Source organism: Oryx dammah, unplaced genomic scaffold (assembly GCF_014754425.2).
Source record: "Oryx dammah isolate SB20612 unplaced genomic scaffold, SCBI_Odam_1.1 HiC_scaffold_2, whole genome shotgun sequence".
Lineage (NCBI taxonomy): Eukaryota > Metazoa > Chordata > Mammalia > Artiodactyla > Bovidae > Oryx > Oryx dammah.
In genome coordinates, this window is record NW_024070186.1 from 61,147,541 (window position 1) to 61,165,860 (window position 18,320).

Sequence of the window (18,320 nt, forward strand, 5' to 3'; positions counted from 1 at the left end):
TGGAACTTTCTAGGTTTTTTTCCCTCAAATATTTTCAGTCTGCGGTTGGTTGAATGTGGGCTGGGGAACCTGCAAAGTACAGTTGAGTGTACATTATTTTGTGAAGGAAACTGACTCAACAGAGTAACAATGTTGGTGATGTTAATGTGTGGTGTGAGAATATACAGAAACAGTGTCTCCTGAATAAAACATGAGAAAGCCAGGAGCTTGACAGGTATTAATAAAGAGCAATAGGCAGAAAATAACTTGGGGCTTCCAAAGTACTTGTCATGGAGGTATTTGAGAATCTGGAGTTTTATATAGGCCCCCAAGACATATCTATTGTGAACGTTGGTGCAGATATAGCTTGAAAGATGAGAAATCTGATACAGTAGACTCTAAGTTTGTCAGGACATTTTGTGAAAGGACTTGGAGTTGTTACAGGCGTTTACTGCTTCAACAAGCACTTCTTATATGTACATTTCTAATCCTGATTGAATACCTCTAGACCTTGTGTTAAATTATACTAAATTGGCTGCTAAAATGCCATAATTCACAACAATTACAAAAATGATAAAGAAATGCTTTAAGTTAAACACTAAATCCCTGAAGATTAGCATATCAGAAAATTATACACTAATCACAGCTGGTTTTCTTTTCAGGAATTCTAACATATTCGTAGCAGCAGTTTTGTTATTTCTAAAGAACTGAAACAGGAGAAAACTACAGTTCTCTATCCAATTAGAGATTAGTTAGTTCATGTATTTAAAACCCACTATACTTTTACGAAAACAAAGCCAACAATACAACACTGCACCTCAAAAAGGGGCATTATGTAATTAATCTATTCTTCCATGTTTAGAGTATGAGCGTTTCCCCCACAGAGATGCCTGATTTTGACTTGTTCCCAGGGTACTTGGAACTCGTTTTGTAAGAGGGCTTAACATTGAAATTACTTCTTATGCTAAAATTCAGTTTTTCCCCTAAATAGGCAAAGGAAGAAAAAGGGTCCAGAGTCAAAGGAAATGCTTTATAATAAGCTCAGGATATTTTTATGATTGAGAAACTAAATAATAGTCTTGTTCTGACTTTTTATTCTCCTATAACCTCACCTTTGCATTTTTACTAGCCACTATCATTACTGAATGACTGTCCTGATTTTATTTCTTTTTTAAAGTTTTAACCTTTTTTAATTTTTTTCTAATTTCAATTTTTTTTCTTTTTTTTTTTTTTTGCCACACCATATGGTATGTGGGATCTTCGTTCCCTGATCGGGGATCAACCCTCACCCCTGCGGTGGAAGCACAGAGTCTTAACCACTGGAGAAGTCCCCTGATTTTGTTCTTATCAATAGATCTTTTAGAACCTTACTCATTCACTATCAACTTCATTTTAAGCCACTACCCTAGAGATAGGGTAATGCTCTGATAAATCTGTGTGCATGCGCGCTCAGTTGCTTCAGTCGTGTATGACTTTGTGACCCTATGAACTGTAGCCCTCCAGGCTCCTCTCTCTGTCCATTGGGTTTTCACAGCAAGAATGCTGCAGTGGGTTCCCATGCCCTCCTCCAAGGGACCTCTCTGATCCAGGGATCAAATCCACATCTCCTCCATCTTCTGCATTGCAGGTGGATTCTTTACCACTGAGCCACCAGGGAAGCCCCTGGTAAATTTATGTCCTGGATAAAATTAGATTCAACTTTTGAAAGTGTTTATTATTGGTGGTGTACATGTCTTATGTCCAAAGTTCTTTCTCAAGATTTTTAGATTGAGGAGACTATTTGTGAAAAATCACTGAATACTAAACAGAAATAGGTAGGTTTAAAATTATATAGTCTTAAAGGCTTAATTCATTATTTTTATGGCTTCCAAATCATTTAAAAATCCACTGGCCATAAAATTTGCCTCTTTAAAGTATGCAATTCAGTGTCTTTTTAAAAGAAAGGTATATTCACAAAGTTGTACCATCATCACCACTATCCAATTTTAAGGTATTTTAATTACTCCGAAAATAAAAGCCATACCCATTATATTTGCCTATATTTGGCCACAAGAGTCAGGATTTTCTGCATTTCTGGCATTGGGAATCTGCTCCAACAAAGGAGTAGTAGTTTTCTTTTGGTTGTTTTATTTTCCTTCCTTTGTTTTTGTGTGAACATGTTTTCAATTCTCTTGGGTATATTCAATGGAGCAGAATTGCTAAGTTATATGGTAACTCTTACAGAAGGAAATGGCAATCCACTCCAGTATTCTTGCCTGGAAAATTCCAGGAGCCTGGCGGCCTATGGTCTATGGGGTTGCAAAGAGTGGGCCACAACTGAGTAACTGAGCACACGTTAGCTCTATGTTTAACTTTTGGGGAACTACCAAACTACTTTCCAAAGAGTCCATACCATTTTGAATTCCCAACAGCAATGTATGAGGATTCTAAAATCTTCATATTCTCATCATTATCTTTTTTATGTCTTAAATCATAGCCATCTTAGGGGATATGAAGTTGTATCTTATGATTTTTACCTGAATTTCTCTAATGACTAATGATGTTGAGTATCTTTTCATATGTTTATTGGCCATTTGTATATCTTCTTTGGAGAAATGTCTATTTAGATTCTTGGCCCATTTTTAATTGGATTATCTCTTTATTGTTGACTTGTAAATGTTCTTTGTGTATTTAGGATATGAATCCCTTATCAGATATATGATTTGTAAACATTTTTTTCAGTCTTTTTTCCCCCAGTTCCTTGATAGTATCCATTGGAACATAAAAGCTTTTATGTCTGATGAAATCCAACTTAATCTATTTTTATATATTTGTTGTAAAGCCAAGAAACCTATGTTAATACAATGTCAGAATGATTTTTGTCTATGTTTTTTTCTAAGAGTTTTTACATTTTAGATCCTGATTCATTTTGACTTTTTTTTTTTTTTTTTGTATATGGTGTAAGGCCCAACTTCATCCCTTTGTATGTGAATATCCAGTTGTTCAAACACCATTTGAGGACATGCAATTGTCCTGAAACCCTTGTTGAAATTCAAGTGACCACAGTCATAGGAGTTCATTTCTATATTCTCATTTCTACTCCTATGACCTACATGTCTATCTTTATATCAGTATCACACTGGTTTTATTACTGTAGGTTTATAGTAAATTCTAAAATTGAGAGTGTGAGTCCTCCCATTTGTTCTTTTTCAAGAAAAGCTGATTCACTGGATAAGACTCTGACGCTGGGAAGGATTGGGGGCAGGAGGAGAAGGGGGTGACAGAGGATGAGATGGTTGGATGGCATTACTGACTCAATGGACATGAGTTTGAGCAAGCTCCAGGAGATGGTGATGGACAGGGAAGCCTGGTGTGCCACAATCCGTGGGGTCACAAACAGTCAGCACGACTTGGACTGAACAACAACAGAGGCTGTTCTAAATGCCACATTCATTTTTCTGCATTCTCTTTTTTCTGCTCCTCAGACTGGGTAATCTCAATTGACTTATCTTTAAGTTTATTGATTTATCTGCATACTCCAGTATGCTACTGAAATCTCTAATGTACATTTTATTTCAACTTATACTTGATTATTATTAAAAATTTTTAGTTTTTATGGTCTCTATTTGGAGAGTGATTGTCTTTATACCTCTCTTTAGTTCCTCAGATTTATTTCCTTCAGTTTTTTGAACATAGTTAAACCAGCTATTTTAAAGTCTTTCAAACTGTCTGTCAGGTCAAATTATGACTATTCTCTGAGGATTGTGGGAAGTAGGAACTTTCAACCTATTCGGCTCCTCCCAGTAGCTGGCAGGCTATGGGTTTCCTTTCTCAGTGATGGGGAGTTGGTTCTCAAGGCTTCCATGGAACTGAGGAGAAGGGGATGGACACATGGCAAATTAAAAAGCTGGCTGCTTTTACCAAGATTTTGCTGTCCTTCTTGAATAAACAAATTGTTACATGCCCTTGGTTAATTTCCCAAGTTCTGCAGAAGTTGATTTTTGACAATTTTTGCGAGCATTTTTGTTGCTTTTATTTAGGAGTGGATTTGGGGGTGTCCCTACTATGCCATGGGGCTTTCCTCATGGCTCAGATGTAAAGAATCTGCCTGCAATACAGGAGACCTGGGTTCAATCTCTGGGTCAGGAAGACTCCCTGGAGAAGGAAATAGGTACCCATTCCAGAATTCTTGTCTGGAGAATCCCATGAACAGAGGAGCCTGATGGGCTACAGTCCATAGGGTCACAAAGAAGCGACTTAGCATGCACGCACGCAGGAGGCCACGTACATACTTGTTGACCAAGTCCTCATCCTTAAAGCAGGGATGACCTCTTCCTGTTTACTTTCTACGACTGTGGTGAGGGATCACAGGAGAAGATACATATGAAATAATTTTTTAAACTTTATATTTAATTTTTAATTGTAGTATAATTACAATATTGTCTTGGTTTTTGTTATGCATCAGTGTGAATCAGCCATAGGTATACATGTGGGGTCTTTTGAGGTGCCTTACAAATCCCACTTCTTATAAAAACAATTTCTATAAGTAAATAAAAATAAATTATAAAAACTGTAAAAATAGGGACTTCCTCAGCCATCCAGTGGTTAAGACTCAGCTTTCCACCACAGAGGGTTTGCATTCTACCCCTGGTTAGGGAGCTAAGAACCCAAAGGCTGCAGGATATGGCCAAAAAAATAAAAAGTGTAAAAAGTTTTTTTAAATATATAAAAATACTCTTATTTTTATCACCTATGCATCTCATGCTGTGATGGCTTCATTTGAACAACTGTTTAGACAATTTAGTGAAAATAAGTAATTTATTTCTGCTAAGCATTTTGTGGGCTATCTTTTGTGAAGAGTTCTATAACCACACTGTAAAAACACTAATAATTACTAATGTGTCCCAAGGAACAACCATGCAGGAAAAGAAAAGCAGTTACTCACTCTCTGCTTTTAATTGTCCAAGGATGGAATTTTCTCCTCTGCACATGGTTCTGAAAACACATAAAGGAAAGAAACAATTAAAGAGATTTCAAAGGAATCAATCCCAATTGCAATAACCCTGCTTATTTAACTTATATGCAGAGTACATCATGAGAAACACTGGGTTGGAAGAAGCACAAGCTGGAATCAAGATTGCCGGGAGAAATATCAATAACCTCAGAAATGCAGATGACACCACCCTTATGGCAGAAAGTGAAGAGGAACTAAAAAGCCTCTAGATGAAAGTGAAAGAGGAGAGTGAAAAAGTAGGCTTAAAGCTCAACATTCAGAAAACGAAGATCATGGTATCTGGTCCCATTACTTCATGGGAAATAGATGGGGAAACATTGGAAACAGTGTCAGACTTTATTTTGGGGGGCTCCAAAATCACTGCAGATGGTGATTGGAGCCAGGAAATTAAAAGATGCTTACTCTTTGGAAGGAAAGTTATGACCAACCTAGACAGTATATTGAAAAGCAGAAATATTACTTTGCCAACAAAGGTCCATCTAGTCAAGGCTATGGTTTTTCCACTGGTCATGTATGGATGTGAGAGTTGGACTGTGAAGAAAGCTGAGCGCCGAAGAATTGATGCTTTTGAATTGTGGTGTTGGAGAAGACTCTTGAGAGTCCCTTGGACTGCAGGGAGATCCAACCGGTGTCTCTTAAAGGAGATCAGTCCTGGGTGTTCATTGGAAGGACTGATGTTAAAGCCAAAACTCCAATACTCTGGCTACCTCATGTGAAGAGTTGACTCATTGGAAAAGACCCTGATGCTGGGAGGCATTGGGGGCAGGAGGAGAAGGGGACGACAGAGGATGAGATGGCTGGATGGCATCACCGATTCGATGGACATGAGTCTGAGTGAACTCTGGGAGTTGGTGATGGACAGGGAGGCCTGGTGTGCTTCGATCCATGGGGTCGCAAAGAGTCGGACACGACTGAGCGACTGAACTGAACTGAACTGAATCCAAGTAAAAACAGAGGAAGTGCTTTTATGAGAAGGTGCTACATAGCCTTTTTAAAAGAAAAAAATATGAGTGTCACTTCTGTTACTGATGGGACAAGTTGTTTTGAGGTGGATAAATGGAAAAGTTACAAAATTGATATTAGATTTCAGAAAGTGAAAGTGTTAGTCACTCAGTGGTGTTTGACACTTTGTGATACCATGGACTGTAGCCCACCAGGCTCCTCTGGAATTTTCCAGGCAAGAATACTGGAGTGGGTAGATATTCCCTTCTCCAGGGGGTCTTCCCAACCCAGGAATCAAACCTGAGTCTCCTGCACTGGCAGGCAGATTCTTTACATCTGAGCCAGCAGGGAAGCCCAGAAAGAGACGTTATTTTAAAAAGATGGATTATGAATGAATTTCCCCTCTTAGAAAAGGTGGCATTAGTTCCTTTGGAATTAAAGAAACTACTGTACCTGAGCTCTCTCCGTAAAGCTAGAAAACCCCTTAAAAGTGAAAAGTATAGTCTTGAATAGCTGACTCTACTAATGGTTTTGTTTCTCAAGACTCTGATAACAGACAATGAATTAGACTGACAAAACAAAAAATTCTATGCTCCATCTGCTTGCTCTATGAAAGTAATTAAAACTACACTTATGCCTAGGAAATGCTGATATTATTAAAGATGATGCCAGCAAATAGAGATGTTTTTGCATAATAAAAGGTTATAGTTTTGGTTGCTGAACAAAAGCCAAACATGTTATTTCATTCAGCTGGTTCAAACCCAAGAAAACAGTCATAGAAAGTAATTACAATTCCAAAAATAATATTAGCATGGCAAATGAAGTGGATAAAACCAAATTAAACATTATGTCAGTGCCTTAAATACTTCAAAAGCTTTGTTTGTCATGTTATAAATCAGATAATATGAGAAGTGGGCAAATCTTCAAGTGTGTAGACCAAAGCACAGGGAAAGCTTTCTCATACTGTCACCGGGCAAAATTACCCCAGAAGAAACAAAACATCTTTACTTAAACCCTGGCAGACAGAAAGATACATGCTTGAAAAGTCAGAAAGAAACAAGAGGATTAAGAAAAAGATTTCCACCACAGTGGTACACTCAAACCACTAGAAGGCCTTAGATCCTGAAAGGGGTGCCTCTAGGGAGGAGGACACAAGCCAGAGTGCATCTAAGCCCCCACCTTCAATCTGACCAAGGCCCTGAATCCTTATCTGCTTCTCACACTGGGGGTTTGGGACAAGACCTTATTTGTCCCTTGCCCACAAAAGAATTTGATTAGAAAGGTGGGAAACTACAAATGGTTCTGAAAAACGGGATATTAAAAGAAAATATCCAAGTGCTAGTCCTTGCTCTGACATATGATCCTGAGTAGGGCACTTTTGTGTCTCATGTCACAGGGTTTGTAACTGGGAGCTGGATTTATGCCAGGGCTGTTGCATTTACTTGTTACTAGGTCACTCTTCTCAGCTAAGTGACCCAGAAAGAATGCGAGGCAGGAAAGGGGTGGGGGCTTGGTTTCCATCACTTTCTGCACCACCTCTCTATACTGCCCACCAGCTAGGACCTCTCAGTCCTTTCATCATCATCTCCTGGCCAAATCTGAAGCCTCATGGGCCTTTTTGAGTGAATATGGACACTCTGCTTTTCAGAATATTGAGAACAAAACTTAGCATTCTCCCTAAAATTCTAACAATGAGATAGTAGGGAAAACAGAATTAAAATTCCAGGAGACAGGAAAGAACCTTCATGCTTCATTTACAGGCAGAGACTATTATTACCAACCTTGTTGAAGGATTGCTGCCTAAAATACTCATAAACCATCATGTGCAAATCATGTCACTGTAAGCATTTAATTTTTTTCTTTTATCTACTTACTGCAAGGAATATGGAAAGCTCAATAACTATTTATGGCTTGAAGATAATAATTATATATAAAGAACTTTATATGTATAATATATATACATTGGACATATATACATGGACATATATGGACATATATACATGTCCATTTATAATATATATTAATATGTACTAAATCTCTGGTGGCTCAGTGGTAAAGAATCCACCTGCCAGTGCAGGACATATGTGTTTGATCCCTGGGTCGGGAAGATCACTCGGAGCAGGAAATGTATTTCCTCCAGTATTCTTGCCTGGGAAATCCCATGGACAGAGGAGCCTGGAGGGCTATCATTGATGGGGTTGCAAAAGAGTCAAACACAACTTAGCGACTAAAACAACAAATAACTAAAATATTAGTATTTTTATATTTATATATATATTGTGTGTATATATCTCATAAATGGAGATAAGCACTCTCTACTTTCTCTCTCTCTCTCTGTATATATGTATATATATATGTATATATATATATATGTATATATACACATATGTGATAGGCAATTAGTATAAGAGAGAGACTAATATTTTAGTTCTTTTATACTTACCAAGTGTCCTAGGCCTACCATGTAAGATTTTAGGCTCTATTTGAGTTTTATCAGCTAGTGAACAGACCAAGATTCAAATGCAAAACAAAGAAATGTGTCCATCTGTTCAATGCTCCACTGAGTAGATGTGGAAAAACATTCCCATGCCTCTGGCCAGTCTGCATGCATGAGTGACTGAAAGCTGAAAACAGAGGATTACAGGACTTTGGCACCTGTAGTTGAAGTGCATTATCGCCTGTAGAGCATTTCCTCCACCGGTTGAAATGTCTCCTTCAAAACCTGGCAGAAGTGGTATCACAACATACACCCGGTATCTCTGGCTTTCCCTGCAAAAGTCAGACATAGAGAGTTTCATCACAAGCAAAAAAAAAAAAAAGACACAGTAACAGTTAAAAATGACAGCCAAGCAGTTCACATGGTTTTGGAGACTGAGTGAATGGCTTCCCACAATACCCTCTATCACGTTCCAGGCTTTGGCAGAGAAGGGCATGTTGCTAGACTGGAAGCCAGAAGCAGCTATCAGGCTAACCATTCGTAACAACATGAAAAATAAGCTGCCCTTGGCAGTCAAGTGGGAACTGTATCCACTATCTCTCTACAGCACAATCCTTCCTAGGACAAAATTCCTTGTAAGAAGGCCTTGCATGGATCCCATGGAAGCTGAAGAGGTTACAATAAAGTTTTGAAAAGATATTATCCTAACCATTTCCTACGGACAGTAGACATTCAGTTAGCAATCACTGAGTAAATGAGTTCCCACAGCCTAAATCTCAGGGGAACAACAAGATATTGGACACAGGATATTTTCTAGTACAGAAATCATCGTTCAGAAGCTCTGATTCATCCCTGAAAACTCTGCTTCAAATGCAAAATATTACCCTGGGCCTGTCAAGAATTTTAAGTAACTGATGTTGAGTTTTAAATCTCCTGCATATACAAAATATTTCTTGGTTCACTCTCCCAACTGATTAACAACAGCCTTTGAAAGAAAAGCCTTTGAGCTGCTTTTGTTAACTCAAGGATGTAACAAATGTTTAGAAGAAGAAAGCGTGGGTCCTTACTTTGATCTGCATTCAGAAAGTCGGAAATTTGGAAAACTATGTTCAAATAGATACTGCCTCTTTGGAGGCGAGACTGTTATTGTCCTTATCTCTGGAAGACACACAGGAAGAAGGGCAAGTCTGGAGGTGGCCATGGTATCCACTATGGTCAGAATCTCACCTATTTATCTGAGAAGTCTACGTTCACACAAAGACGCTGCTGCAGGTTAATTTTCAAATCGGAATCTACCTAAACTTTTCATAATACATAATCCTTAAAGTGCTTTTTCTTTTAAACTGCTACATTTTTCTTAAAAAAAAAAACAAAACCTGCTACATATTTCTTTTGGGTGAATATTATTACTACTCTCAGAGGGGTCAGACTTCATTACTGAGGTCTGTGATGTCAGCTTACCATATGAAGACTTAGGGAAAGTGTGGCTCGAGGCAGAAGCCACAGCCAACAGGACAGAGTCTGGAGGCCTTTGAGCTTAACTGCAGAGCCTAGAAATGAGGAAATCTGAACTAGGGTACTGTAATGGCATGAATTAATCACTAGATGGCAAACACAGTTTGAGTTGGAAAATGTTTTTTTTTTTAAATAGAAAGTGTTAAAAGTTCTCTGTCAGATAAGGGTAAGAAGTTCACATTCCTAGATATTAAGCTAGAAAATGGGAAGAACAGAAAGAATACAGAAGCTACTGTCCCACCAAGTGAAGTTGCTTAGTCCTGTCCGACTCCGCGACCCCATGGGCTGTAGCCTACCCAGGGATAGAACCCAGGTCTCCTGCATTGTAGGCAGACACTTTACTATCTGAGCCACAGTATTTAAAAGTCCAAAAGAATTTTACACTTGAAAATTGACACTATCTGGCCTCAACAAGCTGGTCTGAGTGCAATGGTGTTTATCATTAATCACAGCCAGTTACAGACGTCTTTGGAGGAGGAAAGGGCAACCCACTCTAGTAGTCTTGCCTGGGAAATTTCATGGACAGAGAAACCTGGTGGGCTATGGGAACTGAGCACGCAGGCACATGGTCTCCACTGTCTTTACAGAATCACCTTTAGTCTGATCCTCCCAGACCCACACTCCAGGGATGGGACACCACTGCCCTCTGTTCAGAGTTTCACCCGCACTAAAGCAGGTCAGCCAACCTAACTGCCCCCGACCCTGGATGTCCTTCTCCTCGCATGACCCCTCTTCCTCTTGCAGGACTGATGACCGGCTCTTTGTGCCAGGCCATCCTGGATATGCCGGTCAGAACTGATTTGCTTCTGCCTCCACATTCCTGCTGCACGTGGCTGGCATGCCTACTCAGCACCTTCTTTGCTTTACACAACAGTGACAGGTACGTCTGCTGGCTAGGATATGTGATAAGCCCTTTTGAAACAGAGGACGTATGTCCACTTAGCTTTCTGTTTTGGGCAGTGCCCAACAGAGAACCTTTGCACAAAGCATGCACTTGGTACTATTTGCTTTGAGAGGATGGGGTCTGGTTGGAAGAATGCTTGCTTCTGGAATACCTCTGATAGACAAGAGGTTCAACAGGATATTTTTCTTTAAATTAGATTACATCTTAGTTGAACTTTTTTATTGTGGTAAAACATAAGTATTAGTCAATCAGTCATGTCTGACTCTTTGGGACCCCATGGACTCTAGCCCACCAGACTCCTTTGTCCATGGAATTTTCCAGGCAAAAATACTGGAGTGGGTTGTCATTTCCTTCTCCACAGGATCTTCCCAACCCAGGGATCGAACCCATGTCTCCTGCACTGCAGGCGGATTCTTTACTGTCTGAGCCACTAGGGAAGCCAGTGGTAAAATATATGTAACATAAATTTACCATGTTAACCAATTTGAAGTGTACCATTCAGCGTTATCAGTTACTTTCACATCTTGTGCAACCATTATGATCTCTACTTGCAAAAGTTTTTCATGAGCCCAGATAGAAACTCTGATAATTTTGCAATAACTTCCCATTTCCCCTCCCTGCAACCTCTGGCAACATCTAATCTACTTTCTGTCTCTAGAAATGTGCCTGGTCTAGATATTTCAGCTAAGTGGAATCAAACAGTATCTGACCTTTTGTGGCTGATTTTATTTCACTTAGCATAATATCTTTCAAGATTCATCCACGATGTAGCATGAGTCAGAATTTCCTTCCTTCTTATGGCTGAATAATATTCTGTTACATGTGGAGACCACATTTGGTTTATCTTGTCACCTGTAGGTGGGCACTTGTGATATTTCCAGCTTTTGGCTATCCTGAATAATGCTGCAGTGGATTTCTTATTGTTGGTGTTCAGTCACTAAGTTGTGTCGGACTCTTTGCAACCTTGTGAACTGCAGCATGTCAGGCTTCCCTGTCCTTCACCATCTCCCAGAGTTTGCTCAAACTCCTGTCCATTGTGTCGATGTTGCCACACAACCACCTCATCCTCTGTCACCTGCTTCTCCTGCTCTCAGTCTTTCCCAGCATCTGGGTCTTTATCAATGAGTCAGCTTTTCACATCAAGTGGCCAAAGTACTGAAGCTTCAGCTTAAGCATTAGTCCTTCCAGGGAACATTCAGGATTGCTTTTCTTTAGGATTAACTAGTTTGATCTCCTTGCTGTCCAAGGGACTCTTGAGAGTCTTCTCCAGCACTGCAATTTGAAAGCATCAATTCTTCAGTGCTCAGCAGGGAATGTGGGCATATAATATTTGAGTCCCTGTTTTCATTTATTTTATATACCCAGGAATGGTGTTACTGAGTCACATAGTTATTCTCTGTTTAGCTTTCTGAGGAATCACCAAATAAATTACATTTTTGAATGGATAACATATGCTCACAGAACAAGTCTTCAGAAGTGGAAGATTACACAGTGAAAAAACTTCTTTTTCACTCCTTTGTCTTTAGCCTTCATTTCCCTTCCCTAAGGGCAATTCGTATTACTTTTTACATTCTTTCAGAAACAGTCTATGAACTTGTAAACATATATATGTATTCTTTCCTTCTACACAAATGTTAGAATACTATAAACACGTTTCTGAATTTTTAAAAAACGAATTTATCAATGTATCCTGGAAATTCTTTGATATTTGCACTTAGAGGGATGCCCATTTTTAAAAACAAAATGACAGTATTCCAAATCCATGCCATAATATTTAAACCAGTTCTCTTTCGGTGGGCATTGAATCATTTCAAATTTTTTGCTATGCCAAAATTCCAAAACACCTATTTTGCTATGTGTGCTGATGCACATAAGTTGTCTTTCACATTGGTTAGAAAATCTCAGAAGTAATATTTTTGGTCTTGAATACCAAGTATTTGTTATTCTGTTTGTAAAAGATAGTTCCTTGTATTCTTGTGTTTTTTTAAAAGCAAAGATGACTTCCAAATGTAGACATTTGGAAATGTCCTATAAAAATCTCCTATCTTTAGACAAAACATTCTTGAAGAGTCAGTTTGTAGAAATCGGACTACTCACATTTGCTTGTTCTTGGGACTCTGTTAGTTCTATATCAATGTCTTTGCTTTTTTTCTTTTTTCAATGTAGCAGTTTTAAAATTTCCTTAATGATGAAATTTTTAAATTGTGTTCAGGAAATTAGCAGAAATGACTTAGATTTTCACTGCCATAAAAAACAAAGGGCTCTGGAACTTTAAACTATAAAACTGTTGCTAAGTTTAAGTCAATGAAGAGAAAATTTTATGTGCTAGCATGTCCAGTCTCCCTTCCTGATCCAGTCCTTAGAAAACAATGGTTCCTGACTGCTAAGAATTCTAACGTCTTCTGAAACATCCTCACAGCATTGAGGTGGTGAAATGACAGCAGTTGGTGTAGGGCAAGAACCTGAGCCCCTACTGTGCAGAATTATTTATGATTTTAAAAGCAAAAGAAGAGCTAGTGGGCACCAGGTCATCATGTAGGTGATCGCTTTATCCACTTTAGTTCAGAACAATTTTATAAAATTGCATTCTCAGGCTTTTTGTTAAAATAAATTTTTCTTTCAAAACTCACTAACTCATACAGCAGTGTTACGTATGATAGCTAGAAATTGGAAATAAATATCCAATAATGGGGAGATGATTAACTAAATTATGTTATAGCCACTCATGGATATAACTTCTTACAGCCACAAAACGACCACTGTGATCGCTTCCTAGCAAAGTACTTCTGGTAGGCTACAGTGACGGCCCTGATGCAAAGCTGCAATCACAAGACAATCACAGATGTGGCAGACTGATTCTATTAACCATTACAAGTTTCTCCTTAGATGTGTTTACTTCCCCCCTCAGCAACTGGAGATTTGAAGGAGGCCTTGCTCTAGGATGATGCTCTCACAAAGGAGTAAGGGCACAAAGATATCAGCTTCTTAGATTTAAGGAACTGGGTAGAGATCCTTTGAGCTGAGGCAGGAGTTTAAAGAAATAAGAGTGTGAAAGAAAATGTGGTACATATATACCATAGAATATTACTCAGCCACTAAAAGGAATGAAATTGGGTCCTTTGTAGAGACATGGATGGTAGATGGACCTAGAGACTGTTATATAGAGTGAAGTAAGTCAGAAAGAGAAAAACAAATACTGTATATTAATGCATATATGTGGATCTGAAAAAAATGGTGTAATCATGTTTACAAAGCAGAAAATAGAGGCACAGACCTAGAGAACAAATGTATGGACACCGAGGGGTAAAGGACGACAACAGGATGAATTGGGAGGTTGAGACTGACATATATACAATATTGATACTATGCAGGCAGGCTAAGTCACTTCAGTCATGTCTGACTCTCTGTGACTCCAGGGATTGTAGCCCTCCAGGCTCTTCTGTCCATGGGATTCTCCAGGCAAGAATATTGGAGTGGGTTGCCACGCCCTCCTCCAGGGGCTCTCCCTGATCCAAGGATCGAACCCACATCTCTTAAATCTCTTGCATTGACAGGCGGGTTCTTTACCATTAGTGCTGGTATGATGTAGAAAATAGATAATTAGAACTTACTGTATAGCACGGGGAACTCTACTCAATGCTATGTGGTGACCTAAAAGGGAAGGAAATCCATAAAAGGGGAGACATATGTATATGTATAGCTGATCCACTGTGTTGTATAGTAGAAACTAACACAGCATTGTAAAGCAACTATACTCCAAAAAAAAAGAAAGTAAAATAGAGAAATGAGTGAGACTCAGGGCAGGGACCCTGTCCTTTGTCCTCAAGTAGAATTCCAGGGAGAACATGACAGGCCCTATTCGCTCTCAAACAGGATATGGAGCCTCGAGGATCTGAGCCTTACTTCCAGGGAACACTCAGAAATGATTATCAGCCTATAGGATGTGGAAGCAATAGAAGAGAAAGGACAGAAAGGCAGGTTTGCAAGGAGAAGGCTGAGGCCACCAGGCTACAGTAAACAGATGCCAGAATGGGCTTGAGCCAGATCAATGCTGAGCGCTAGGAGCCCTTTCCCAGAGACCCAGGGCCCCAAGAGTCTATACCAAGGATGTGGGAGAGGAGGAAAGACCAGGGAGTATCCTGATGGACTGGATATGAAGCAGAGATAACCACAAATCATTGAATTTGGTCACATTTATCAGGAAGTGACTAAACTAATCTTCCTTCTATTGTATGGAACTTGAGACAGAACTCCAAGTGAATTTTGGGAAAAGGAAATAAATTACAATTCAGAAAGTATGTCTATATATGAATATGGACCAAAAAGAAAATAGGAAAATAAAAAGCAAATTGTCAAGGTGGTGAGAATGTGGGATCTCTAATATTTTTAATTTTTGTGATTGCTGAAATGCTGCTTGTCCCTTTAAAAACAGAGTCCTAATTCAAGCAGTGGCTTTCCTCAGGCTGCCCTCCCTGCTGTTCTCTCAGGTAGAACCCCCTCCTCCTTCCTCTCCCCCTCCCCCTCAGCACGGCGCACTCAGAAGAGGGGTCTTCTGCTCAGAGTAGGGTCTCAGGATCTATAAGACAGCCTCAGAGGACCTCATTGTGCTTCTCCTGTGACAAGACTCTTTACTTTTTGAGAATTTGAGATTTATAGATCATATTTCATTGCCATAAACATCAAGAGCTGGTATAAATCCTCTCATTGTTGTGGATTTTGCAGCAGTAATGTTGCCAGAAATAATAATTGTGGTTGGGGCTTCATGTTTCTTTATGGGGAGAATTGTACTCTACAGTGGTATCAGTTATGGGAGAGTTGGTCTGTAGCTTCTCTGTGGTTTGGGACAAGGCCCATTTTATTTTGTGTTTGGCGAATCTTTTCAAATGCAGTAAACCTTTCTGGACTTCAAGTTCTTTCATCTGTAAATGAAGGAGTTGGTGAAAATTATTGCTAGTCCACTAGAAATGCTGGTTCTATTTAGGACGACTTTGCACATTATATGTGAGACTTTTATAGATAGGACATTGCATACTGTGTGTGCACACACACAAAATTTTTTTCATTGGTTGTTTTTTGAAAATGGCAAGCTTTTAAAAAATAATTTATTTATTTATTTATAATTTATGTCTGGGTGGGTCTTCACTGCTGCTTGTGGGTGGGCTTTCTCTACCTGCAGAGAGCAGGGGTTACTCTGTAGTTGCTATGTGTGAGCTTCTCATTGCGGTGGCTTCTGTTGTGGAGCACAGGCTCTAGGCATGTGGGCATCAGTAGCTGTGGCACGTGGGCTCAGTAGTTGTGGTGCATGGACTTAGTTGCTCCACGATACATGGGATTTTCCCAGACCAGGGATCGAACCTGTGTCCCCTGCATTGGCAGACAGGTTTTTTGTTTTTTTTTTTTTAACATTGAGCCACCAAGGAAGCCCCCAAAATGGCAAACTTTTAAACGTAAGAATGTTCACGGTTAGTCCAGTATGTGTAACTTAGACTTCAGTCTAGGCTTGATAACCCTCGGCAGCATGTCCCTCAGTGCAAATAAGACGTCTCTAATGAGACTCGGAAAATCTCTTATGAAATTACTCTACAGCCCAGTCATTTTCATTCTCATTTTTAAAAAAGAATCTTTCCTCTCTCTGCCAAGGCACATGCTCAGACTCAAAATGATTGCTGGCCTCTGCCTGGTATTAATCTTTCTGCTGAGAAACCATTTATCTAATTTTTGGAATCAAATAAGAACAACTAAATGATCTAAATCCAAACTTCTCCTGCCACATTCTGTCATCTCTGCCTTAATGTAACCTCTTCTCCAGGAATTTTACACAATTTGGAGGTTATCCCACAAGATAAAATGTGAAACTAGCCATGGGCATACTTAAATTTTGTATTTTTCTTCTTTTTTTATTGTAACTGCAGCTTAAATTTCTTTAAGACAGTGATTCTGAAACACACCCAACGTGTTCTTTCAGCTTGGTATGCAAATTATAGGATATGGTAATTATAGGATGTAGATTTTTCTTTAAACCTAAGAAATTTTTATCTATCAAGCAATTACTTCAAAAAAAAAAAAGAAAGAAAAAAAAATAAGGTAAAGTATCTCTCCTAGATTTCTGGGAGAAATGAGAATATTTCCTCTTCCCCTGGAATGAGCAAAGTTTTGTAGTCAAGCTACAATGGTACAAGGTAAAGAGCACAAGTTGAAGTCCTAAAGACATGATCTGAGCCCCAGTTACACTCAGCAACAGATGTATGATGTAGGCAATTTACCATAATCACTCTTGGCCTCAGCTGCCTCATCTACAGAATGGAAATCATTTGCATCCATTTCATGTGAGAACTGATGAAAAAATTAAATAAAGGAATGAATAAAAGGCATGTTGGATGTGGAATGACTCAAAAATGATTTGATAACATTATTAATCAATCAACAACCAGTGATTTCAATTAGGAAGCTTGTACACCTTCAAATGCCTAAAGTGAAAACAAAGCAAAACTGAACTCACATTATGTTTCGGAATACATTTTATTTTATATTTGGGAGGAAGGTGTAATCCAGTCAATAACGAGGAATCCAAAAATTGATTCCTATGAGGAGTCAGCTATAGATTTCTGGAAGGACATCTCTAAACAGAGTTTCAATCATGTCCCTCTACTTGTCACAAAATGAAGAAGCACCAGTCATAGAGAACCAAAGTAGGTTGTCCTTATCCAGCAATAGTCATCTAATAATTTTAAATGGGTCACATTCAACACCTTTTTAGGAAAACACTTGTTTCTAACATAAATATTAATTTCTGAATAATTGACAGAAATTAATAGTATTAATTCTAAATTGTTTCTAAATAGTTAAACTAGTCACCCTAAAGGAAATCAACCCTGAGTATTCAGTGGAAGGATGCTGAAGTTGAAGCTCCAGTACTTTCGCCCCCTAAAGTAGAGAGTTGACTCATTGGAAAAGACCCCGAGGCTGGGAAAGATTGAAGAAAGGAGGATAAGGGGACAACAGAGGATGAGATGACTGGATGGCATCACCGACTCAATGGACTTGAGTTTGAGCAAACTCCGGGAGATAGTGAAGGACAAGGAAGCCTGGTGGGCTGCAGTCCACGGGACTACAAAGAGCTGGACATGACTTTAGTGACTGAACAACAACAACAATAAATAGTTGATTCGAGAATTGTGATTCTTTATCCCTGCTTGACTTTAGTGTGAGCTAGCACATTTCCAGATGATGAATATCCTGGAAATAACATAGTAATTTCTTACATGAGCTGGTCCTTGACAGTTTTCAAATTGCTTTCACATCTATTCATATGGGTTAGGTAGAGCAGCTATTATTATTCTCCTTGTTGGTGAAAAAATGGAGTGCCCAGAAAGGCAGAAATGATAGATTCGAAAGGTCATGTGCCTGTAGACAGCAGAGCTGGGAAGAACCCAGATCTCCAGACATCCGGCTCCCAACTACTTTCAGATTCTCCAGAGGAGGTTCCTCATACCATCACTCATGGCCAAATTGTAAGCATCACCTGGCACTATTCTACAGTTGTAGGAAGC

The 18,320-nt window shown here is 39.1% G+C and overlaps 1 protein-coding gene across 4 annotated transcripts in view; it reads right to left on the reverse strand.

The window, feature by feature from the left end:
- PLD1 (phospholipase D1) overlaps nucleotides 1–18,320 on the reverse strand; it is a 231,167-nt gene that overhangs the window by 32,795 nt on the left and 180,052 nt on the right. For all 4 annotated transcript variants that reach the window (XM_040248810.1, XM_040248789.1, XM_040248799.1 and 1 more), the window contains 2 exons: nucleotides 8,570–8,683; nucleotides 4,904–4,953 (listed from right to left, as the gene is read on the reverse strand). In XM_040248810.1, the coding sequence (XP_040104744.1) occupies nucleotides 4,904–4,953; nucleotides 8,570–8,683 (164 nt within the window). The remainder of the gene's footprint in view (nucleotides 1–4,903; nucleotides 4,954–8,569; nucleotides 8,684–18,320) is intronic.